The sequence below is a fragment of the Tripterygium wilfordii genome, chromosome 21, assembly GCF_013401445.1.
Source record: "Tripterygium wilfordii isolate XIE 37 chromosome 21, ASM1340144v1, whole genome shotgun sequence".
Taxonomy (NCBI): domain Eukaryota; kingdom Viridiplantae; phylum Streptophyta; class Magnoliopsida; order Celastrales; family Celastraceae; genus Tripterygium; species Tripterygium wilfordii.
In genome coordinates this window covers 937278-957407 of record NC_052252.1, presented here as the reverse complement: position 1 = coordinate 957407, position 20130 = coordinate 937278, and the positions used below count along the sequence as shown (strand labels likewise).

At 35.9% G+C, this 20130-nt stretch overlaps 3 protein-coding genes across 3 annotated transcripts; all 3 read left to right on the top strand.

Moving 5' to 3' along the window:
- Positions 1-7464: 7464 nt before the first annotated feature.
- Positions 7465-8544, top strand: LOC119989452 (putative F-box protein At4g21240). The gene has a single exon (XM_038834984.1). It carries the CDS (start codon positions 7465-7467, stop codon positions 8542-8544), a length of 1080 nt encoding a protein of 359 aa, XP_038690912.1.
- Positions 8545-10693: 2149 nt separating this feature from the next.
- On the top strand, positions 10694-11246 carry LOC119989622 (calcium-binding protein KRP1-like). The gene has a single exon (XM_038835262.1). It carries the CDS (start codon positions 10822-10824, stop codon positions 11170-11172), a length of 351 nt encoding a protein of 116 aa, XP_038691190.1. The 5' UTR covers positions 10694-10821; the 3' UTR covers positions 11173-11246.
- A 4020-nt stretch (positions 11247-15266) lies between these two features.
- Positions 15267-18516, top strand: LOC119988260 (probable NAD(P)H dehydrogenase (quinone) FQR1-like 1). Its single transcript, XM_038833232.1, has 4 exons — positions 15267-15415; positions 16898-16991; positions 17699-17961; positions 18077-18516. The coding sequence occupies exons 1-4, from the start codon at positions 15393-15395 to the stop codon at positions 18306-18308; spliced, it is 612 nt and encodes a 203-aa protein (XP_038689160.1). The 5' UTR covers positions 15267-15392; the 3' UTR covers positions 18309-18516.
- Positions 18517-20130: the final 1614 nt, after the last annotated feature.

Below are 20130 nucleotides of genomic sequence, written 5' to 3'. Positions count from 1 at the left end.
ACAGAACTGTAACAACTTCTTCCCTTCGGACGGTGTTACATGGCCCACTAAGGACTGACGTGGTTGATTTCTATTGGTTTAGAATCTAATACCGTGTTGATGATAATCTAGACGTGTTCGCAGGAGAATGCTTTTTTGTGTCGCTTAATTGTACGTTTGACACTTTCATTCGCTAATAAACTGACACATGTATTGTAAATCAAGCGTGGTGGACGACCTTTCTTCTCAACCATGCAATGAGAATATATATACTCTCTATTTTTTTCACCACCGAATATATTTTTTTCAACTCCCCTACGCTTGAAAACCTATTTTAAAGTCGGATGATTGCGATAGGTTGACAAATAACATCAAATTTTGTTAAATTTATAAATATGAGTTAAAATTTAAAAAAAAAAAAAAAATTGGGTCGTTTCATTGGAAGTTGGTTATAATATAAGTTTTTGTTGAAAGTAAAGTTTTAAGATATAAAAAAAACATGATTTGAATTGGCAAGAAAAAATATAAATTCAATAAAAAATATAAATTCAATAAAAAAGATTGATGAAAGTATGATTCTAAATAAAAATAAATAGAGAGAAATGAATACACATACTAGATGGTTGTTGATTTTTTGAGATAAAAATTAAGATAACGATGATCAAAGATATTTTGGAATAGTGGACTACCACGACTCGTCCTACGTGGACAATTCTAGACCAACAATTGATCCAGGAGCCACGTGAAGGTCACCTGATTGTTTGATTATTTATCCAAGGTGGCATGTGGAACCCACAGTCACTCATATCCAAACACTAGCTCATGCAAGTAGTTGATTTTATATCATTTCCGGAATTAAAAACCATATCACATTGGTTGACATTGTATTAAAACTCCTAATGGGCCCCAATGTTGGGTATGGGGAGGCTGAGATAAGTGGGCTCGGTTCATACTAAGTATGGGCGTTTGTGGGGTAAGTGGGCTTTTCGTGCAATAGGAGCCATCAGTCCATGACCAGAGAGAGTTGTTGTAACTTGTAAGTTTTATGTTTTATTTTTTTTTTTATCTTATCTTTGTTTTAAATTTATTATTTTTTTAAAATTGGGGGGGTGTGATGAGGTGGAGGTGGTCACGTGAAGAGTCCTACGTGGGCACACATGACTGGAAATCAGGATTGGGATGTGGAAGAGAGAGAAAGGAATGTGTGGAGGAGAAATGAGATGAGAGGGTTCACTGTATCAAGCCTGGCTTTGGTAAGATTCTAAAAAGAACGGAAACATATAGTGAAGACTGTGAGCCCCACGTCCAGAACCCCCTATCAAACTTATATAACATCTAGAAAAGCCAAAACAAACTGGCCCAATGGGCCGTCTCTAGTAGATCCAACAAGGATTGGACAGAAGCCACGGTTCATTGATCCATTTATTTGGGCTTTCGCCCATTATCTTATTTTCTTGGTTCCACATAGGGGTGGTAAAAAAAAAAGGGTTTCGGATCCTAATTCTGATTGGATTTCGGACGTATTTAATTGACCAAATTCGGATTGGTTTAAATTCAGATAATAACTTAATTCGAGTTAGGATCTGAATAAATAAATCATACAAGATTTTTATGTTTGAATCAGGATTAGGAGCCAGTTTTGAACAAGACAAAAGTTTGTAGTTGAACCCGAATTTCTAACATATAACTTATGTCCAAATTTGATTTAATCCGGGTCAGACAAATTTGGTCATCCGAACCAAAGAGAATTTTGCCACAAAAAGAGGGTACATCACGGTGTGGACTTTTTGGGCTAAACAGAGAGGAAAATTGTGGGCCGATCCTTTGTCTTCCAATATCCTGCAAGCCCATTTTAATAGTACTTTTGACTCTGAGGATAGTGGCCCATTTTACGGGTTTGCTGCTAAACTCTCTGGAAGCAGCTGAGTAACCAAGGAATGAACATCATCTTCTTGGACACATGCAAGTCCCTCGCCAATGCTTTCTCCATGCCAAGGATGGCCTGCTCATGTGAGCGGACCAGATTGCCCCATGTAGCCATGCAGCTTTGAATATTTATTGCTCCCTCATTTGTATGCCGAAAATGCTACGAATGTCCATATTTTTTTGTCACAGCGGCACACAATCCATGTGAAATAAACCTTTATTGGAGGTTTTTTTTTTTCCTTTTCTTCTTCTTCTTCTTTCTGTACGGGGGTTATGGGATGTTTTAAATACCAATATAGGACTCACAAACAATTTTTTACCAAAATGGTATTTGATGTTGTTACAAACAGCGTCATTACAATTTTTTTAAACTAATGACGTTGTATACAGTAGCGTCAAATGTTTTTTAAAATTACTACACTAATGACGCCTTTAGAAATAACGTCATTTGAAGCTATTAAGTTTTATACTTATGACGCTATTAAATCTAGCGTCTCTAAAGATTTTTTTCAATGACGATGTTCGTAACAGCATCATTGTAGATCATGAGATGACACTATTTGGAACAGCGTCATCTCTTTAAAAATAACAAATGGGTCTGGAGGCAGAGTCATTTCGCAAAAGGGGTAAAAAAAACCTAAAATCAGATAAAAGACCTAAGGTGCCGCCCATCTCTGGACTCTCCGTCATTGGCGTGGCTCCGGCGACTCCACCACGTGCATTCTTCCTCGAGTATGGAGATCGATCATTCCCTTGATATGCTTCGAGATATTCGAACTTCATTGTCTTGATCGTGTTATGAGACAATTCGAGCTACATATACCTGATCCAGTGGATACCGTTGACAAGTTACATGAAATTACCCGAAGGGGTCTCGTGGGGATGTTAATTGGGTTGACCATAATGCGGAGTGGCTAGTCTAATGGGATGATCGGTTAAATAGAATAGTGTAGGAGTGGTTCCCGTATACGAGTCTCGAGGCCTACATGCAGTGGTATTCATCTATTACATGTCGATCTATTATAGCTGTTGCTACAGCCCCTACTCGTCCGATATTGGAGTATGAGCCTCACGGAAGTAGACTACAATGTGTGGTAAATCTTTTATCATTTATCCATAAATAAAGTGTGCATTGTTCCAAATAACTAATTACTTTATCTTTCTTTGGTATGCAGGCAATTTTGGCATTGGCGGGTGTTAGGAGAGCTGCTGTTTCTTTGAGGGATGTGGTTAATGATGCTGCTAATGCTATTGCCCACAACTAGTTCACAACTTGTCGTGATATTCTGGATGAGCTCAGTGAGGGACATAGTCCAGCTGATGTTATGACAAATGCTAGAGAAGGTAGACCACCATGAGTTCCTCGATGTACATGAGGTCGAGCACGCGAACGTGCTGGATTTGGTACTGACTTCACTTTTCAGCAATCACAGCTGACACAGGAAGCTCATGCTCCAGCACCATATACTACCCCTAGCACTTGGCCGCCACGTTCTAGGCGGAGGACTGACGTTTAAACCGCTTTGATTGTATTACTTAACTTTAGTGTTTGAATGAATTAGAAATTTGACTTCGTACTATATGTTATATGATGCCATGTTGTTCACTAAGTGTTAGTCTACCACCAGATATTGTTATTGTTTCAATTTTTGCAGGTTTATTGTGGTTCTCATAAACGGTTTGTACATTTCAAATTGGCACTATAATGACGTTGTTTATAGTAGCGTCATTACTGTTTTTACTAATGACGCTATTATGAACAGCGTCACTTCTAAAATATAATGAAAACTCTTTTACAAACAACGTCTTCCGATTTGAAATATTATTAACACTAGTGACGCTACTACAGACATCGTCATTCCTAATGACGCTGTTTGTAACAGCGTCAAATACCATTTTGGTAAAAAAATTACTTGCGAGTCCTATATTGGTATTTAAAACATCTCATAACCCCTGTACGGAAAAAACTCCCTTTATTGCATGATATTGGCACAATTACATTTATAGATTAGACAAAATGATTGGACATGCATCATTGGATCTGGATCTCAGATGATGGATGCATCTTAATGCACACACCTTTTTGCTAAATGCACACACCTTGTTAAATGTGTTGATTTGACACTTTCATTTCTCTCACTCTATGTCCATCATATCATCTCAGAATCCCCATTAGAGACACCCACACACATTTGGAGTTTTTTTTTCCAATATAACACTGTTCGAACTAATATTTCTCAATATAACATTGGGATGAAATTATTTCCCAATATAACACTACATGTCATTCAAAATGACGTATTCTTTATAATTTTTTTTATGATCAAGCCATCATTGATGGCGTGATCGATTTTGCCTTAGTCACTCCATTGAAAATGGGGTGAGTGACTAATGGTTCAATATTAATCACGCCTACGAAAATAATCATCCTTTGACACAACATAAGCAAAGCATCATCAGGGACACAGTAAAAATAAACACATAAGTTGTCATATGATTCAAGCAAAGGCAAATATCATATTGTCCTGTGCCTACTCCATGCGGCGGGAGTAGTTGATGGACTAACCTCATCATGTGTCAACTGGGATGGATGCATAGTAAAGTCAATTGCACGGTGAATGTGACTACGTCGATGTGATGGACCTACAGGATATCTACCATCATGCTGGGGCGTAGCTTCAACATGAGGGCTTATAACCTCTTCAAATCAATATCCCTCACCAGTCTCGTCTAGAATATCGCGATAATTTCCCAACCAATTATTTGTAATGGCAGTAGTAGAGTCATTAAATGTATCACGTAATGCAGCATTAGAATAAACTAAATATTATTTAATTTATACATATATATTTATGTATATATATGTGTGTATATATACACATATATCTGTGTATATAAGGTCACGCCAACTTGGCGTGACTATTTAAAATCCAATAATCACGCCAACCTAGTTGGCATGATTGATATTTTGATACTATTCACGCTATCGTCGGTGGCGTGATACCATTCTGAATAGCATGTAATATTATATTGACAAATAATTTCACCCAATATTATATTAAGAAATATTACTTTTGTCAGTGTTATATTGAAAAAAACCCCACACATTTGTTCTTGCTAGAGAGAGACATAGACACAAGAGATATGGAGACAGTTGTAGTGAGAGAAACCAAGGGGTGGGGTATTGACGTTGACTTGTCAATAGAGGGTGTGGCCTTGACTGTGCCACGTGGATAGTTTTTTGCATTTTTGTTAAAGAAAACTCTGATATTATCTTTGCGACATAAGTATTGGTAATGGTCTTGTTTTGAAAATTCCTTTGTGCATGGGATTTCTTAGCGACTGGCCAACTCCTGGTAATACAGCAAAGGGTCGCGCTATTCGTCTGATACCCTTGAAATGTTAATTAGTTGTGTTGTATCCAGGTGATTATGGCATGTTGAGGCAATGGAATGCTTGTAGTGATTTGATAATTGTCCCTCTTATTTTTTGTGATGAAATTTTCATTTAATAAAAGCTTCTCTCTTCATGCATCTGCTTTTGTAAAGTATTTAGATTTTGCTATATAAACGCTTCTCTCTTCATGCATCTTCTTGTCAAATCATGTCTCTAATTTCTTAGTCAGAACAGGGGTTTCTTCTACTATTCATAACTATAAAAGTTAGATTAGTATATCCATAGGTGAACATTTCAATGGTTCAGTTTACCAGAATTTGTTCCTTCCAGAGTTTCTTGTGGTTTACTGGACAGAGGAGGAAGGAGGAGATTCATCAAATACGATGACAAGTCTATAATTTCTGTATGTATGTTGAGGGCAACTACAATGGGGTGACTTTAGGGGGCATGGATGGTTTTTGCTGGCTTGTTTAATACATAGTTTTTAAATCCAATCCTTGCATCGTACCGTCAAGGTTGAAGGGTCAAGGGTTTCGAGGTTTAACCATTATGATGGAGGTTGAACCACGGGTTAATAAATAATAAAAGAATAAATATTTATAGTTTAATAGTTATATAGTATATAATTATATACTATAAAGCAAGTTAGAGGAATACCCGTACAATTTAGCATTAATTTTTTTTCTGTAAAAATTTACTAAATTCTATAGCAATAAGCAAATAAAATAAACACCTCATAAACCAAACACAAAATCCAAATTCATTGACAAAAATAAAATATTTTTGTGTCCATTGAAGGTAAATTACATATTTAACCTCACAAATCATTAACAAAAATAAAATATTCCTTGTTTTAAGTCATTTTACAACAGCAAATGCGGGTTTTCTTTTAATCCGTCGGGTCATGGGTTATCTTTTTTTCGGATTAACCCACGGTTTGACATGGGTTAATGCACAAACAGTCTTTTTCCAAAAAAAAAACGCGGAGGCTATCGGTTCACGAGTTTCACGGTCCGGCCGATGGGCCGATCCGAGTTTAAAAACTATGGTTTAATAGGCACCCTAAAAATAATCTCTCTAATGGTGCAATTTTATTTTTGCTGGCTTGTTTAATAGGCACTCTAAAAATAATACCATGGTATAATTTTATAGTCCCAAATTTAATGGAACAAACATGGGTCAATGAAGTTTTTCATGCCCGATGTTTGCTTGTTTATCGGGCCCTATAACAAACATATTTATATTCACATCAAAATATATATTGAGTCATACCTTTATTACACCAAAAATAAAATCAATAAATTTACATCATTGTATTAATATATTTTGTTGGTGCAATTAAATCAACAAAATACATCCCAATACATTTTGTTGACGTAAGTATTGTGATTGCTGTAAGCTTGTGTGATTTATTGGAAATTTCTGTTGTGGAGGAGCACGCATCAGTTGGGAGCTTCATTGTCACAATTATTAATTGAATATTTGAAGCTTTGATGTGATATATTGATTCAAGAGAAGGCTCCCTTGGGAATCTTGGAAAGAAACTATTTAATTGTTTTATGTTATATGACCACATCACAATCAAATGGTGACTAAAGCATATGTATATGACCATCTCGGATTCTCAGCCACATGGACGAGAATATGTATATGACCCACAATTAATTAATTTTGCTTGTCAGATTCTAATTTGTTTAGCGGAAAGTCTCACAACGTTAAAATAAATAAATATCTAATGGATATGTTATAAGTTTATGGGTTTTCTTGGCTTAAAAAGATGCGTTTTAAATACGCAAGTCGAAAATGTCATGGAAGGCCTGTAAAACCTTGTGATAGATTGAATTGGGTCTGGGAAAGTGAACAATATTTTACAATGATAGCTGAGTTTGAGCAAGAAAATGCATTGGTGTTTCCTAACAAAACATGAAGATATTTTTGATTTCTATTTGGTATGTGTCCGGAGAGAGACGTGTCTCTTGGTTTCATAACTGTTCATAGAGACACATCCGTTCATAATTCAATTTAGAATAAGTATCTACTAACAGTCGCAACTATTTTTCTTAATTTTCTTATTCAGAAAATATCCACACACACACGCACACATATATATATCATACTTTTAAGTTATGGACACATAACAACTAGCACTAATAGCTAGCAACAATGGTTTTCACTCCATTCGATTTAGTAGTCGAAATTCTCATTCGACTTCCAGTGAATTCAATAGCAAGATTTAAGCTTGTGAGCAAACGATGGTGCTCTTCAATCTCCAATCCTCACTTCATTGCTTCCCAATTAGAGCACGCGAAGAGAAAGAAGGATCAATGTTTACTTCTATCATGCACAACTCAAGAGAATCTTCAGTTCTACTCTGTAAAAGACGGTGCTCTTGCAAATTTCGAGTATTCGGCGCCCTCCATCGATGATTCGTACCATGTAATGCCTTCTTGCAATGGCCTGGTCTGCTTTTATGGGATTAATTTTGGTGGCATCAATGTCTGCAACCCCATTACCAAGAACTTGATCAAACTTCCCAGCAGTGATTCCATGTTGGAGTGTTTGTTGAGTTGTGGATTCGGGTTTAGTGAAGTGAATCATGAATTCAAAGTGATTAAGATGTCGCGTCGTAAACAAACAGTAATTGGCAATGATGATGATCTCAAGTTTGAGATTCACACTCTAGGGAGTCAATCTTGGAGAAATGTTCAGAGCAAGCCATCTGCCACATTACAGAACAGAAAACCGCCCGTTTTCGCAAACGGATTCTTCTACTGGCTCACAGCAAATTCGTCTGTCCCTGGTTGTTTCAGTATAGTGTCATTTGATATTGACAAAGAGGTGTTTGGAGTTGTTGATCCTCCTGGGGACTTATTAAGGAAGAAGTGGTTTGTGTCATGTTTGGAGGTGTTGGGAGGGAATTTGTGTTTTGTGGATTTGGATTTTGAAAGCAAGAGGAGAATGGATATTTGGGTTTTTAGAGGCAATGATCTTGGGTGGAGTCAAGAGAGTATTGTTCATGAATCTGAACCTCTTGATCTTGCTCGTCCGGTGGCGATCAATGGACGTGAAGTCTTGTTGTTAGGGTTTCAGGGATTGAAATATTGTTTGAGTTGGTATAATTTGAAGAGTAGAAGTTTTAGGCCTCTTGAGATCAAAGGGACTCCTCCACCAACATTTTTCATTGCTAGCTCTCATGTTGAAAGCCTTGGTGTACCTTGGTTTACAGGTAATGGTGAAGCTTAAGGGTCCCCGGTGGAGTAATGATGGAATGTACTATGTAAGGTTGTATCAAGGACCACACACTTGAAATATCTAAGTGATGTTTTTATTTTTATTTTTAATTTTATTTAATCTTGGCTGATGTTTGCACCAGAATTTGGGCCTAAGATTTAAAAGAAAATAGGATCGTAAAATCGTACTATCTCATCAAAATACGTTTTTGAATAATCATGATCGTTTAACTTATCTAAGATTGTACGATTTTGACAACCATGCAGATTGGGCCATCATGTATATTTAATTGTATTTATTTATACATCAGTAAACCATAAACAAATGGATTGAAATGACAATATTGACATAAGAAGAGGTGGTTTGGATGATAATGAATTGGGAATATATCAATAATAAAACTTTGAACTTTGGATTATTGCTAATAAGGTGGAGTAGTCTGGGTGGAAGGGCGGATCTTGGTATATGTGGTTAAGTGCACGTATTAAGTTTCAATTCCATGTTTTGATATTATATTTACAATTGAATTGAGATATGTATTTAATTTGTACATTCCGCTGTCTCTGAAATTTACCATGCAACTCAATGTAGGGACTGAAATGAATTTGGATTTGGGTTCTGTGCTTTGTTCATTCAGTACAAACATCTTAGCTGGAAATTAAAGAGACTTCAAGCGGATGGGGTCCTTCACAGAACCAACCATGGTACATAGCATATAAATCACCTTTTGTTTTTGTACATAAATCAATAAAATCACCATAATTTTGTCAAAAATAAATAAATAAAATCACCATAATTTGTTCTCGGTCTCAGTCAACTTCTCCTCATTATTAGCAATAAACCAACGTCCAAAGTTTTATTGATATTTTTCCAACTCATTATGATCTTACGATCCTAGATAAGCAAAATGATCATGATCGTTCAAAAATCATATTTTGGTGAGATCGTACGATCCTATTTCCTTTTAAATCTTAGGCGCAAATTCTGGTGCAAACATTAGCCCAAGATTTGTAAGGAAAATTGATTTTGGAATTCATGACGTACTTATAGTAGATGATGGAGGTTGAATCTTCTTTCGAATTTTATCAAATAAGAATGAATAACAGACTACACCTGAGCCATTAATTGGAGTGTTAAGGAGGTCATAGACTCATCTCTTCTAACCTCTCCAAAACTCTCTCAACTTCTCCAACACTCTCCAAACCGACAGTCTAATCGGAGGGGGTGGAGATCCTTCTTCTCCATCTCCTCCCTTTCGTTTTCTTTACTTCTTATGGGGCGGCCTCAGTATGTTTGCCAAATAATTTGAGTTCTCTGCGTGTTCTACCTGTGGGTTTGGGAATTGACAGCATTAGTGCGACAAAGAAGAAGAAGATGATGATGGTCGATCTACACCCAGATTTGCTTTGATGCTGCCTGAAATTGCTAGATCTGTCATGGATGTGGTTTCAAATTGCGAGATCTGGTTCTGTAGGTGCAAGTTTGTTGGTTCAATCTTTCCTTAGTGTGAAGACAAGAGTACTCTGTTTACTTTGTATGTTTTCGTTTTTTCTTTAGAGTCAAGTGTTCTACCTAGTCTAGTGTCACAAGTGTCCATTGATATTGGTAGGGTTTAGTTTGTTCGTTTGTTATTAGGTATTGTCTTGATGTGTTTCGTATATCCATTTGGTGGGTGGAGAACATTACCACATGGGGTACTTTGTATTGGAAGATAATCATCTCTTTGGAGGTGCTTTTCAGGAGGTGTTCTACTGTGAATCTATTCCTGATTGTAAATTGTGTTGGCCTTTATTAATGAAGGTTTAGGGTGTTGAAGCCCTTTCAAAAAAAATAGTCAGAGTGTTAAGGATAATGTGTATCTGACCAGGGTTAGAATCCTCTTCCTCCGTATAAAAAAATAACAAGCTCCAACTACCCCTTAAATGACATTCATACCGCATCTAACCTTATCATGGAAAGTTCTCACAAACTTTCTAGTTCACATCTCCACAGGCCCATCTGATTCAGTTTCGAAATGACAATTGTACCCCTGGTGACCTTCCCGAGCCAAAGAAAGAAGTTGCAGAAACGACCTAATTCTTTCCTCCAAATTGACAATAATGCCTCTGGCCAAACTTCCTAGAAACTCACACTACCTTCATTACCCGTAGCTTAGTTGTCTCCCATGGGCGACTCTTTCTTGGAAAATCCATTTGGCCCTTCTATATATGCACACACACTTTCACCAATTCAATCAATACACACCAATCTCTGCATAACCCACAAAGTCTTCAACTTTCTCCTTCTACAATGGCAACAAAGCAAAACCCATCTCCAGATTTCCATGATTTCTTGCCAACCATGGCACAAAAGCTAGGTGGGGATGGTTTGATTGATGAATTGTGTAATGGGTTCAATCTGCTGATGGACGCTGATAAGGGTTTGATCACTTTTGATAGTCTGAAGAGGAACTCTGCACTTCTGGGTCTTCAAGATTTGAGTGATGAAGATTTACTGTGTATGATGAGGGAAGGAGATTTTGATGGCGATGGAGCTCTCAATCAAATGGAGTTTTGTGTTTTGATGTTTAGATTGAGCCCTGAATTGATGGAGGAGTCTCAGTTTTTGTTGGAGGAGGCTCTTGTACAAGAATTTAAGTAACATTTTTTTTTTTTGCTGTTATTGACTTGTATTTCAATTTTATGGAATTTTATAAATTGAATTTGACTATAATATCTAATATCTTCCAACCCATCCCATCTCATCCTTTCATAACCGTTGATTTCAATACAAATCATGAGGGTCTTATTACAAAATAACGAGATCGAAGGGTATTTTTCTTCTTATATAGTCCAGTCTAGTAAAATTAAAATCGGTAACATCAGGCATTAAGATTGATTCGCATACTATTATAGAATATTCGTTCTTATGGCTGGGCCGACTGCACAAAATTCTAAAATATTCTTTTTTACCTAGGTTTCCAATTAGATGGGCCTTGAATTGCAATAACAAAAGTTATGGGCCTTGTGAGTCAACTTCTCCATTGTTAAAGAGTGCATATATAATCTATGACAATCCAAAACTAGACCCGTCATGAATTGTCTCATGATAAGGTAAGCAACTGGTTTCTTTAGTGTTTATCAAAAACAAAGGTTTCTTAAGTGATTGCATAAAACATCATTCCTTACATCGACTCAAATTAATATAGATGATTATAAATTGAATTTTTACTTTTAATACCTAGTATATTCTCATAATGACTTGGTATATTTTATCAATATAGATTAACGATCTTTTTATAATCGAGAATGATACCAGACAAGTTGGTCTTTTGGACATCTGACATTTCTAAACTAGGGTCATCAGGCTCGTGCAAATAGATTTCCCACATAACTACAGGGTAAATTCAGTAAAAGCCCAATGCATGGTCATAAAAATATTGTTATTAGGAATCGAACTCAAAACCTCGCGAATGCATACAATTTGGTCCTAAGATTCATAATATAGATCAACACACTATATCTAGAACTATCTATGAATAAGCTTCCTTCAATTGTGAGTTATCTATTAATTAAGATATAAAATTAAATCATATTAAGACGTTTTAGAAGCATCAGCATGATGTGTGAATTAGCATCACATATAGGTTATATATATATATATATATATATATATAGATATAGATATAGATATCAATCAATCAATCAATATGTTAACCTCATCTATCAGACGATTAGTCTCAATCAATCAATCAATTGAAGCTCAAAAGCTTGAATATTAATTATTTGACATTGCCATTGACCAATTCCGGACTTGATATTTAAACATACATTTACAAATAGAGTGCACAGAAAGTTTGAAAGAAAAACAATAATTTTCAAGGGTCACTTTCAAAGAATGTATTTGTATTATTATCTACACAACGTGTCATTGGTATGGTCATCAAGCCAAAAGAATTACCATTCATATAAGAGCAATTCTTATCTCACACAAATGAATCAATGTCACAATCGATCCCATAATAGTCTCACTAGTTTTTTTCCATGTATATGTATGTACTGTCCCATCTAATAGACTAGATTATTGGGTGAAGTTATCGTCCATATTTGTCAAGATGAATAATCACCCAAGAATCACCATGTCTTGGGTGTATATTTCCATAGAATATCACCTTTTAAATTCACACGTCTTTGAATTGGTGAGATCAAATAGAGGTAAAGTTGGCAGACACATTTGGTCTAAAAGCATGACTTGCTGAATAAGGCAATTTGAGCATTGAAGTCTAGTATTGGGGAGCTTGAAGCAGAAGCCAATTTGTCAATTTCTTTACGCTTGTGTGTACGTGGGTCCTTTTTTGTGCAAGACTATGATAGTTCATAATGCTCTCACACATGAAAGGTTTCTGATCATCCAACAAATGGATTATTGGATTAACCCTAGGAGCTATTTGATAGGAAGGCAAGCTGCGCACACATGATAAGCGCAACCTTTATAAATTAATAGCGGTTTGGAGTGAGTCTTCTCCTTAAAAGGTCGTGGGTTCAATTTTGTCCTAAACCCTGAACATAAAATTACCAGGTATTTGTCTGGCACTCATGATTTGCGGGTTCTTCTATAGGTTTTTGGGTTTACCTAGCTAGTAGGGGTGTCCATTCGGTTTTCGGTTCGGTTTTTAACCATAACCGAAATGTTCGAAGTGATTCGGTTATGATATTTTAGAATCTATAACCGAATCATTATGTTCGGATAACCATAACCGAAATAACCATATTTTTCGGTTCGGATCTGATCGGTTTTCGGTTTTTGAATAAATGAAAAAGTATGAATAAATCTCAAATAGAGTGAGAAAATAGCAATGAAAATGTCTCCCCACTTTCACTTTAGCAATAATCAATCTTAATTTATATGAATTTTAAAATGATAAGATCACCATGAGTTTCAACTAATCAATCTTAATTTATAATTTGTGTAATGATTAGGTTAATTGGTATCTAAATTTATAATTTGTTATGAAGATATAATCAGAGTTTTACAAATACTACTTTGCCTCCCATTGTCTCATCTCATATTCCAATATGTAACTTATATATATATATATTCTAATTTAATATATATTTATATATATTATTCGGTTTTTTCGGTTATAACCATAACCATAACTGAAATAACCATAACCGCAAAAATATCCAAACATTTACTAAAATCATAACCATATCCGAAACCATAACCGAAAAACCATATCCGAAAATCGAATAACCACGGTTGCGGATCGGTTTCTCGGTTATGGATCGGTTGTGGACACCCTTACTAGCACATCCAAAAGATAATGACTCTTAATTCTTATGTTAAAAAAGTCTTAATGAGTCTTAGCTGCAAAAAAATTTAATTAAGGATATTATTTGAGCTAGGAATCTGAAGTTTTCTAGAATTCCACTTTTAATAAATTCTGACAGGCTGATAGTGTTCATGGGCATTATTGGCCATGATAGCCTGTTAAGTGAGACATCACTAATATATATTTGATTAAGCACAATGTCAAACCCTGTTATTAACTCTATATAATATCAACCAATCTTTTAATATTATCAACCAATCTTTTGATATTATCAACTAATTCATATATTGTCACAAGAGTCGACGTACGAATTTGTGCTTTCTCAAAATATTGCACTACTTTTGTAAAATTAGGTTATTTCTTTCATTTTGACTGAGTAATTAAATTCTAATATATTTTATATCTGACTAGAGATGAGGCGGAGTCGCAATATAATGTCGAGAGAGATTTGGGGCTCTGCAATTCTTATAGTATACAATTCTTATATAATGATGATTTGGGATGCGTGATGTGTCGGTGTACATGCATGCTGCATGCATTAACCAATTCATCAACCTAAATTACATATATTGGAAACTAAATGCATTTTTTTTATTAGGAAAATAACTACAAATGGAAGAAACGTACTTATCATTGAAGGGCATCTTTGGAAATTCAATGGCTATGTTTTATTAGTCAGCATGCAGCCTATAATACGTCATCGTAAATTTCCCATTGATGAATAGTCAAATGCCATCCAGCCAATTAAACCACAAACCCACACTATTGGACCAAAAAGCCCATCAATCAGCAAATCGACGGCTCAGATTCTGCAAAACCCCTGATTGGATCACCAATGATCCTCCTTGTCATGTAGCACTTGTCTTCACAAGTGCACCGAATTTATACCCAATAAAATAAGCTTTTAGAGAGAGGAAGGTTGCGGTTTGGAGTGTGTTATGTTTTGAGCCTTTTAACCTCCACGGGGTAAGATGATTTGGTGACGTGAGTTTCGAAACCGCTGTGACGTTAGGAGAGTTGTCATGACAACAAGTGTTTGACATGTCATTAAAAATATGTGGTTGGGATAAAATTGGATATTTTCATTGATATCAATTAATTTTTAAAAAATATAACTAAAATAATAAAATTGATTGAGGGAAAAATTGAACAAAATAACTCGTGTTGTGACATTGAGAACCCTTTTTTTTATTACATTACGGTATCAAAAACAACTCATTTAAGTCAAAAGTGATACGTTTGGCAAATGCAAAAACACCGCCAAACGAACCCTAGTAGTCTGCAGCAATGAGCACGGTAATGATGATGAGCGTGGAGAACAACTTATAATCATTTAAAATTTCTATAATAAAAAACAATTAAAAAGGGGAAAAAAAATAAAGAGTCTGTGTGAAGTTCTATAGTACTAAACGTCGTCGTCGCAAGCACCTATAAATAAGGGCCTCCGTTCTCATGGATTTTCAATCGATTCGTTTAATTAGTTCGTTCAGATTCTCGCTTTGTGGATCGCAGAAAGAATTTGCAGTGACCTTCAAGGACTCTTTTAATGGCGACGAAGGTTTATATTGTGTATGTATTTCTCTTCAATGTGTAGAAGAACTCTACTACTCTGTCTCTGTGTATGTAGTTCTTGTTGCTTGAACGCTCACTTGATTTCTTCAGGCTCTGCTTGGTTTTCTGTCCTTGTATTGGTTCTTCGGTTCTAGTTTTCATTTCGCTTATAGGATTGTCTGATACTGTTTGGCAAGCTATGATCTTATGATTTTGGTTGACTGCTGACTGATTGATTCAATTTTCTTTGGAGCTGATTTGATCTGTTTTGAACAAGAATCCATGATTTTCCTGTTTGACTCTTCATAATTTCTCTTCGTCATTTACATGTAGAATTTTTTTGGGTGCTGAATAGTGTGGAAATGAGATTCAATTGCTCCAAGATTGACTTTTAGTGATTATTCTGATCCATAGATTTGAAGATTAAACTAGTATTTGAGAGTCCCTTTGTTTGATAGCAAGCAGTGGCATTATAAGAAAAAAAGTGTGAAGTGTTTTCTTGTTGATTCTTTTATAATGTGAATGCGCAATTATGCCCTGTGGCATATGAACATTTTCTTTATGAATAATTTGCTCTGTCCTAGGACTTAGTAATTAGATTGTTTAATTAGAAACTTACCCCTCAAACATATCAGTGAAGATAACTATATGAGTATATCTTCTGCATTATTTTAGTGCAAACGATGCCACAATCTAACAACATAAAAGAAATTCTATAATATGTGAAATTATCCGTCAAGAAAATTGCTCTGTGTGATTTGGTCCTCAGTGAAGATTAGTTGTTTCGGATATAGTATTTGGTTGATTATATGTAAAACTGAGGTTGTGTGAAAACGCCTAAGAAAACTTCAGTTCAAAGAAAAGCATGTGGACACTAGTTTTCATTATGGTCCTGTATATGGCATTTATTGAAGTATGAAAGGTGAAGACATTTTATCTCATCAGAGTTCTGGTATATTCTTTGGAAGGCAAAAAAAAGTATCTTCTTGTCAATCGGATATAGTAATTGAAGTGTTGTTATCGTAAGAAATGCCATAGTCTGACAATGAAATGGTAGTGCTATTATTTGATTTATTTGGATAAGTTCTCCTGCATTTGTATTTCGTGTTTCAGGGGTTTTGATCTTGCTTGCCAGATGGTAAATATGCCATTGTCTGACCACCCTAGCCTTCTTGCTGATTGTCCTGCCCTAGTAATTTTCTGTCTTTAACAGATATAGAGCTTTTTATATTTTTTTTGCTGGGCTCACATTTATAAAATAAGTCTGAATGGTCCTTAAAGTTGTCAACGAAAACTTTGCAGCTGCGGACAATATCAATGGTGTCAGTTTCTTGACATATTGATGTAGAAAATATTTCATTTTTGTCTCAATGCCTCCCCTCCCAATCTCCCTGCCTAGTATCCACCCATCCTCACATATAAATATTAATGTCCTGAAGATGATCATTTCTCTTTATGTGAAAGTCTTTTCTGAAGCATCTTGCTTTGTATCTGTTACAGATACTATTCTATGTATGGACATGTAGAGAAACTAGCTGAAGAGATTAAGAAAGGAGCTGCCTCTGTTGAAGGCGTTGAGCCAAAGCTATGGCAGGTAACCTTATACACTGCATGCTGTTGACATGTAATGGCCTATGACTACAATCTGAGTCTATGGTTGTATAAAAGTCTCTGGGAATTTTTGTTGGAAAAACAAAAGTAAGATGGGCGGGCAGTGTGTAATTTATTTGTGAAAGGGCACCTGTTCGTCTTCTTAAAAATAAAATTTGATGAGATTGGTATGTTTGAATTATTGTTTGTAATGGCTCGCCATTGCTGCCACGCTGTCTCAACTGTATGGGGCCAATTATGGAGCTGATTTTTACCTTCAAATTCGCTATCAAAGTTTCTGTTAATCTATTTATGTTGCTTCAATTTCCCCTTTTTTCTTGTTTCACCTTTTCCCCTTACCCAGTGTCTTCACACTTCCACTTCTTGTATTGCTCCTGCATATCATTTTATTTCATCTCGTTGACCAACATAATGTCTTTCAAGTTACTAGAAATAATGATTTTGAATTGATATGAATTACATGTTTTTGTTAACTCTATTCAGAAGCTTCTGTCTGTATGGTTGGTTGGTAGTGGTACGAACCATTCTACCTTGATTCTTTGTGAAAGTAGTGAGCACTAAATTCAGTGCAATGCCTTTGCACTAATAGTTGGTGATTTTTAGTGAAAGGTTTTAATATGAAGGCTCTAGCAGAATAGCACTATTGACTCGCTTGTGATTTACCATGGGTTGACCTCGGTTGTGGAGCAGGTCCCTGAGACTCTATCAGAGGACGTGCTTGGGAAGATGAGTGCCCCACCAAAAAGTGATGTTCCAATCATTACACCCAACGAACTTGCTGAGGCCGATGGATTTATTTTTGGCTTCCCAACAAGATTTGGAATGATGGCTGCACAATTCAAAGCATTTATGGATGCAACTGGAGGCCTGTGGAGATCGCAAACGCTTGCAGGCAAGCCCGCTGGAATATTCTACAGCACTGGATCTCAAGGTGGTGGACAAGAAACCACACCGTAAGTTCCTGTACCATTTGTCAATTGTTATCTACTCGAAGTCTCTAACAGTCTAACTCCTACTAATAGAATCCAAACTCCTAACTCAGTTGTGTGAAATTCTTGAAATCTGCAGTTTGACTGCTATTACTCAGTTGGTTCACCATGGAATGATATTTGTTCCTATTGGTTACACATTTGGTGCTGGCATGTTTGAGATGGAGAAAGTGAAAGGTGGAAGTCCTTATGGTGCTGGCACTTTCGCTGGGGATGGGTCAAGGCAGCCATCTGAGCTCGAGTTGGAGCAGGCCTTCCACCAAGGAAAGTACATTGCCACTATTGCAAAGAAGCTCAAAGCAACAGCTTAATCAGACTTGCACCATGTTAAAGAAGAAATTGTCAATTTCAGTTCACAATAAAAACATTAAATAAAATTTGTCTTGCTTCATTTTCCCTCTTCATTTCAATTCTAGAAGTTGTACTCCACATGATTGGTATCTGTTAAGTTGTCAAGCTATTTTATTAATGATAGTGCCGGTTTGCTCATTTGTTCATGAGCTGGTTCTCTGATGATAATCTATTGTTAAATGAGTTGTTAATGCCTTTGTCTGGTCTAAATGAAGGATTTGTTACTCTGCAATGCAAAGCTTAAGGTGGCAGATACAGACAGAGATTTGCCCCTCTTGAATAACTGATGATGTTGGCTCTGTTTATGTAAAAATGCAGATGTGTCTTACCATTCTGAAATAGGTTCTGGAGGCCAACAATTGTTTTCAAGCCCATAGCCACTATTAAACAATTTTTTTTTCAGCAATCGAATCGCCCAGCCTAGCATATCATTCGGATAGTCGAGTGTGCATAAATTTTAGGCCATCAAAATAGTCCGCACCACTATGGCGATAGATAAGACTGAGACAAAACTCATGCCAGTGAAAATTGGGCTACTAATCCCTCACCAGAAGTGAGCTCTAAAGTCCATGAGACTAGGAAAATTTCAAGGAAATACACTTAACTGGTTTGGACTCCCGACCTTAACGGAATGACTATCCGCTCTAAACACAAAGATATAACTAACTGATTTATTGTCCCGTGGTTAGCCACTATTACACAAAACTCTAGGTCGGTGGTTATTTAGACCAATGAACATATATCATGAATGTAAGCCAACAAGTCGACTACTTTTAAGTTCTTGTTGGGAACTTTTTCTTGGCTTCATTAGGTGATCACCAAGGAAATATGAAGAACAGGAAAAAGACAGAAAACTTTGGCATCTTAAGCAGTAAAACATTCTTATCATAAATAATTACAAAGTCTAATTACCTTTTTCGTTCTGACCCCGTCTCCTAAGCTATCATATAGAATAATTATCTTGAAGAATTATCATAACATGACTTTGAAAATTATGGCCCAAGAAGCATCCATGAACCTTAATGAAGTTATTATAATCTTAATGTGAATATTAGGTCACACTTAAGCGCATCGCTTATGTCATCCAAGAAAGCTTAAACAACATAATTAACTGTAACCAAAGTCTAATGAAATGTAAGATTTGGACAATGGACAATGATATCCTAGCTCAAGCTTAGCTAGTAAAATATATATAAATTAAAATATTTTTTTTTGAGTAACCGAAATGAGACCATACAAGCTTGCGTTTTGGACATCCGATATGGGCTAAACTCGGGCCGTTAGTGTCGCGTCCATAGAAGTTCCCACCTGACGAAAGGGTAAATTAAGTCAAAATCCAGCGTTTGGCCATAATAATATTGGAAGAAGTATTTGATTTTGGACTTTGTGTTTTCTGTTGATGCAAGAGTTTCAAGTACTTTCAACCTAACTATACTTTCCCTTTCTTTTTCTCTCTTAAAGTTCACATTTCATGTCTTTAATTATTATTTTTGTTGTGGAAAAAACTTTCACCAAATTTAAGTAAAGACTAATTGTTCTACACTCTTCTGCCCCTCTTTGGAACAACTGCATGTGACAAGCATGTGCATACCCATTCTCCATTTTTCCTTTTCTTTTGTTATACCCATTAAGTGATCAATATATATAAAGCACTGTGGAATTAGTATTGAAACTCAGCTTGATTGAAATTGGAATATAAATATAGACTGGAAAGTACTTGCTATTCCATAATACTTCATCCCACATTCTATTAGCATAATTCAGCTGAGTGACATGTAATAA

What these genes read in the sequence shown, in the direction of transcription:
- LOC119988260 (XM_038833232.1), top strand. Translation starts at nt 15,393, where the DNA reads ATGGCGACGAAGGTTTATATTGT. An exon ending in GCGACGAAGGTTTATATTGT is followed by an intron (nt 15,416 to 16,897) that starts GTATGTATTTCT and finishes TATCTGTTACAG; the next exon opens with ATACTATTCTATGTATGGAC. An exon ending in GGTGGACAAGAAACCACACC is followed by an intron (nt 17,962 to 18,076) that starts GTAAGTTCCTGT and finishes TGAAATCTGCAG; the next exon opens with TTTGACTGCTATTACTCAGT.
- LOC119989622 (XM_038835262.1), top strand. Translation starts at nt 10,822, where the DNA reads ATGGCAACAAAGCAAAACCCATCTCCAGATTTCCATGATTTCTTGCCA.
- LOC119989452 (XM_038834984.1), top strand. Translation starts at nt 7,465, where the DNA reads ATGGTTTTCACTCCATTCGATTTAGTAGTCGAAATTCTCATTCGACTT.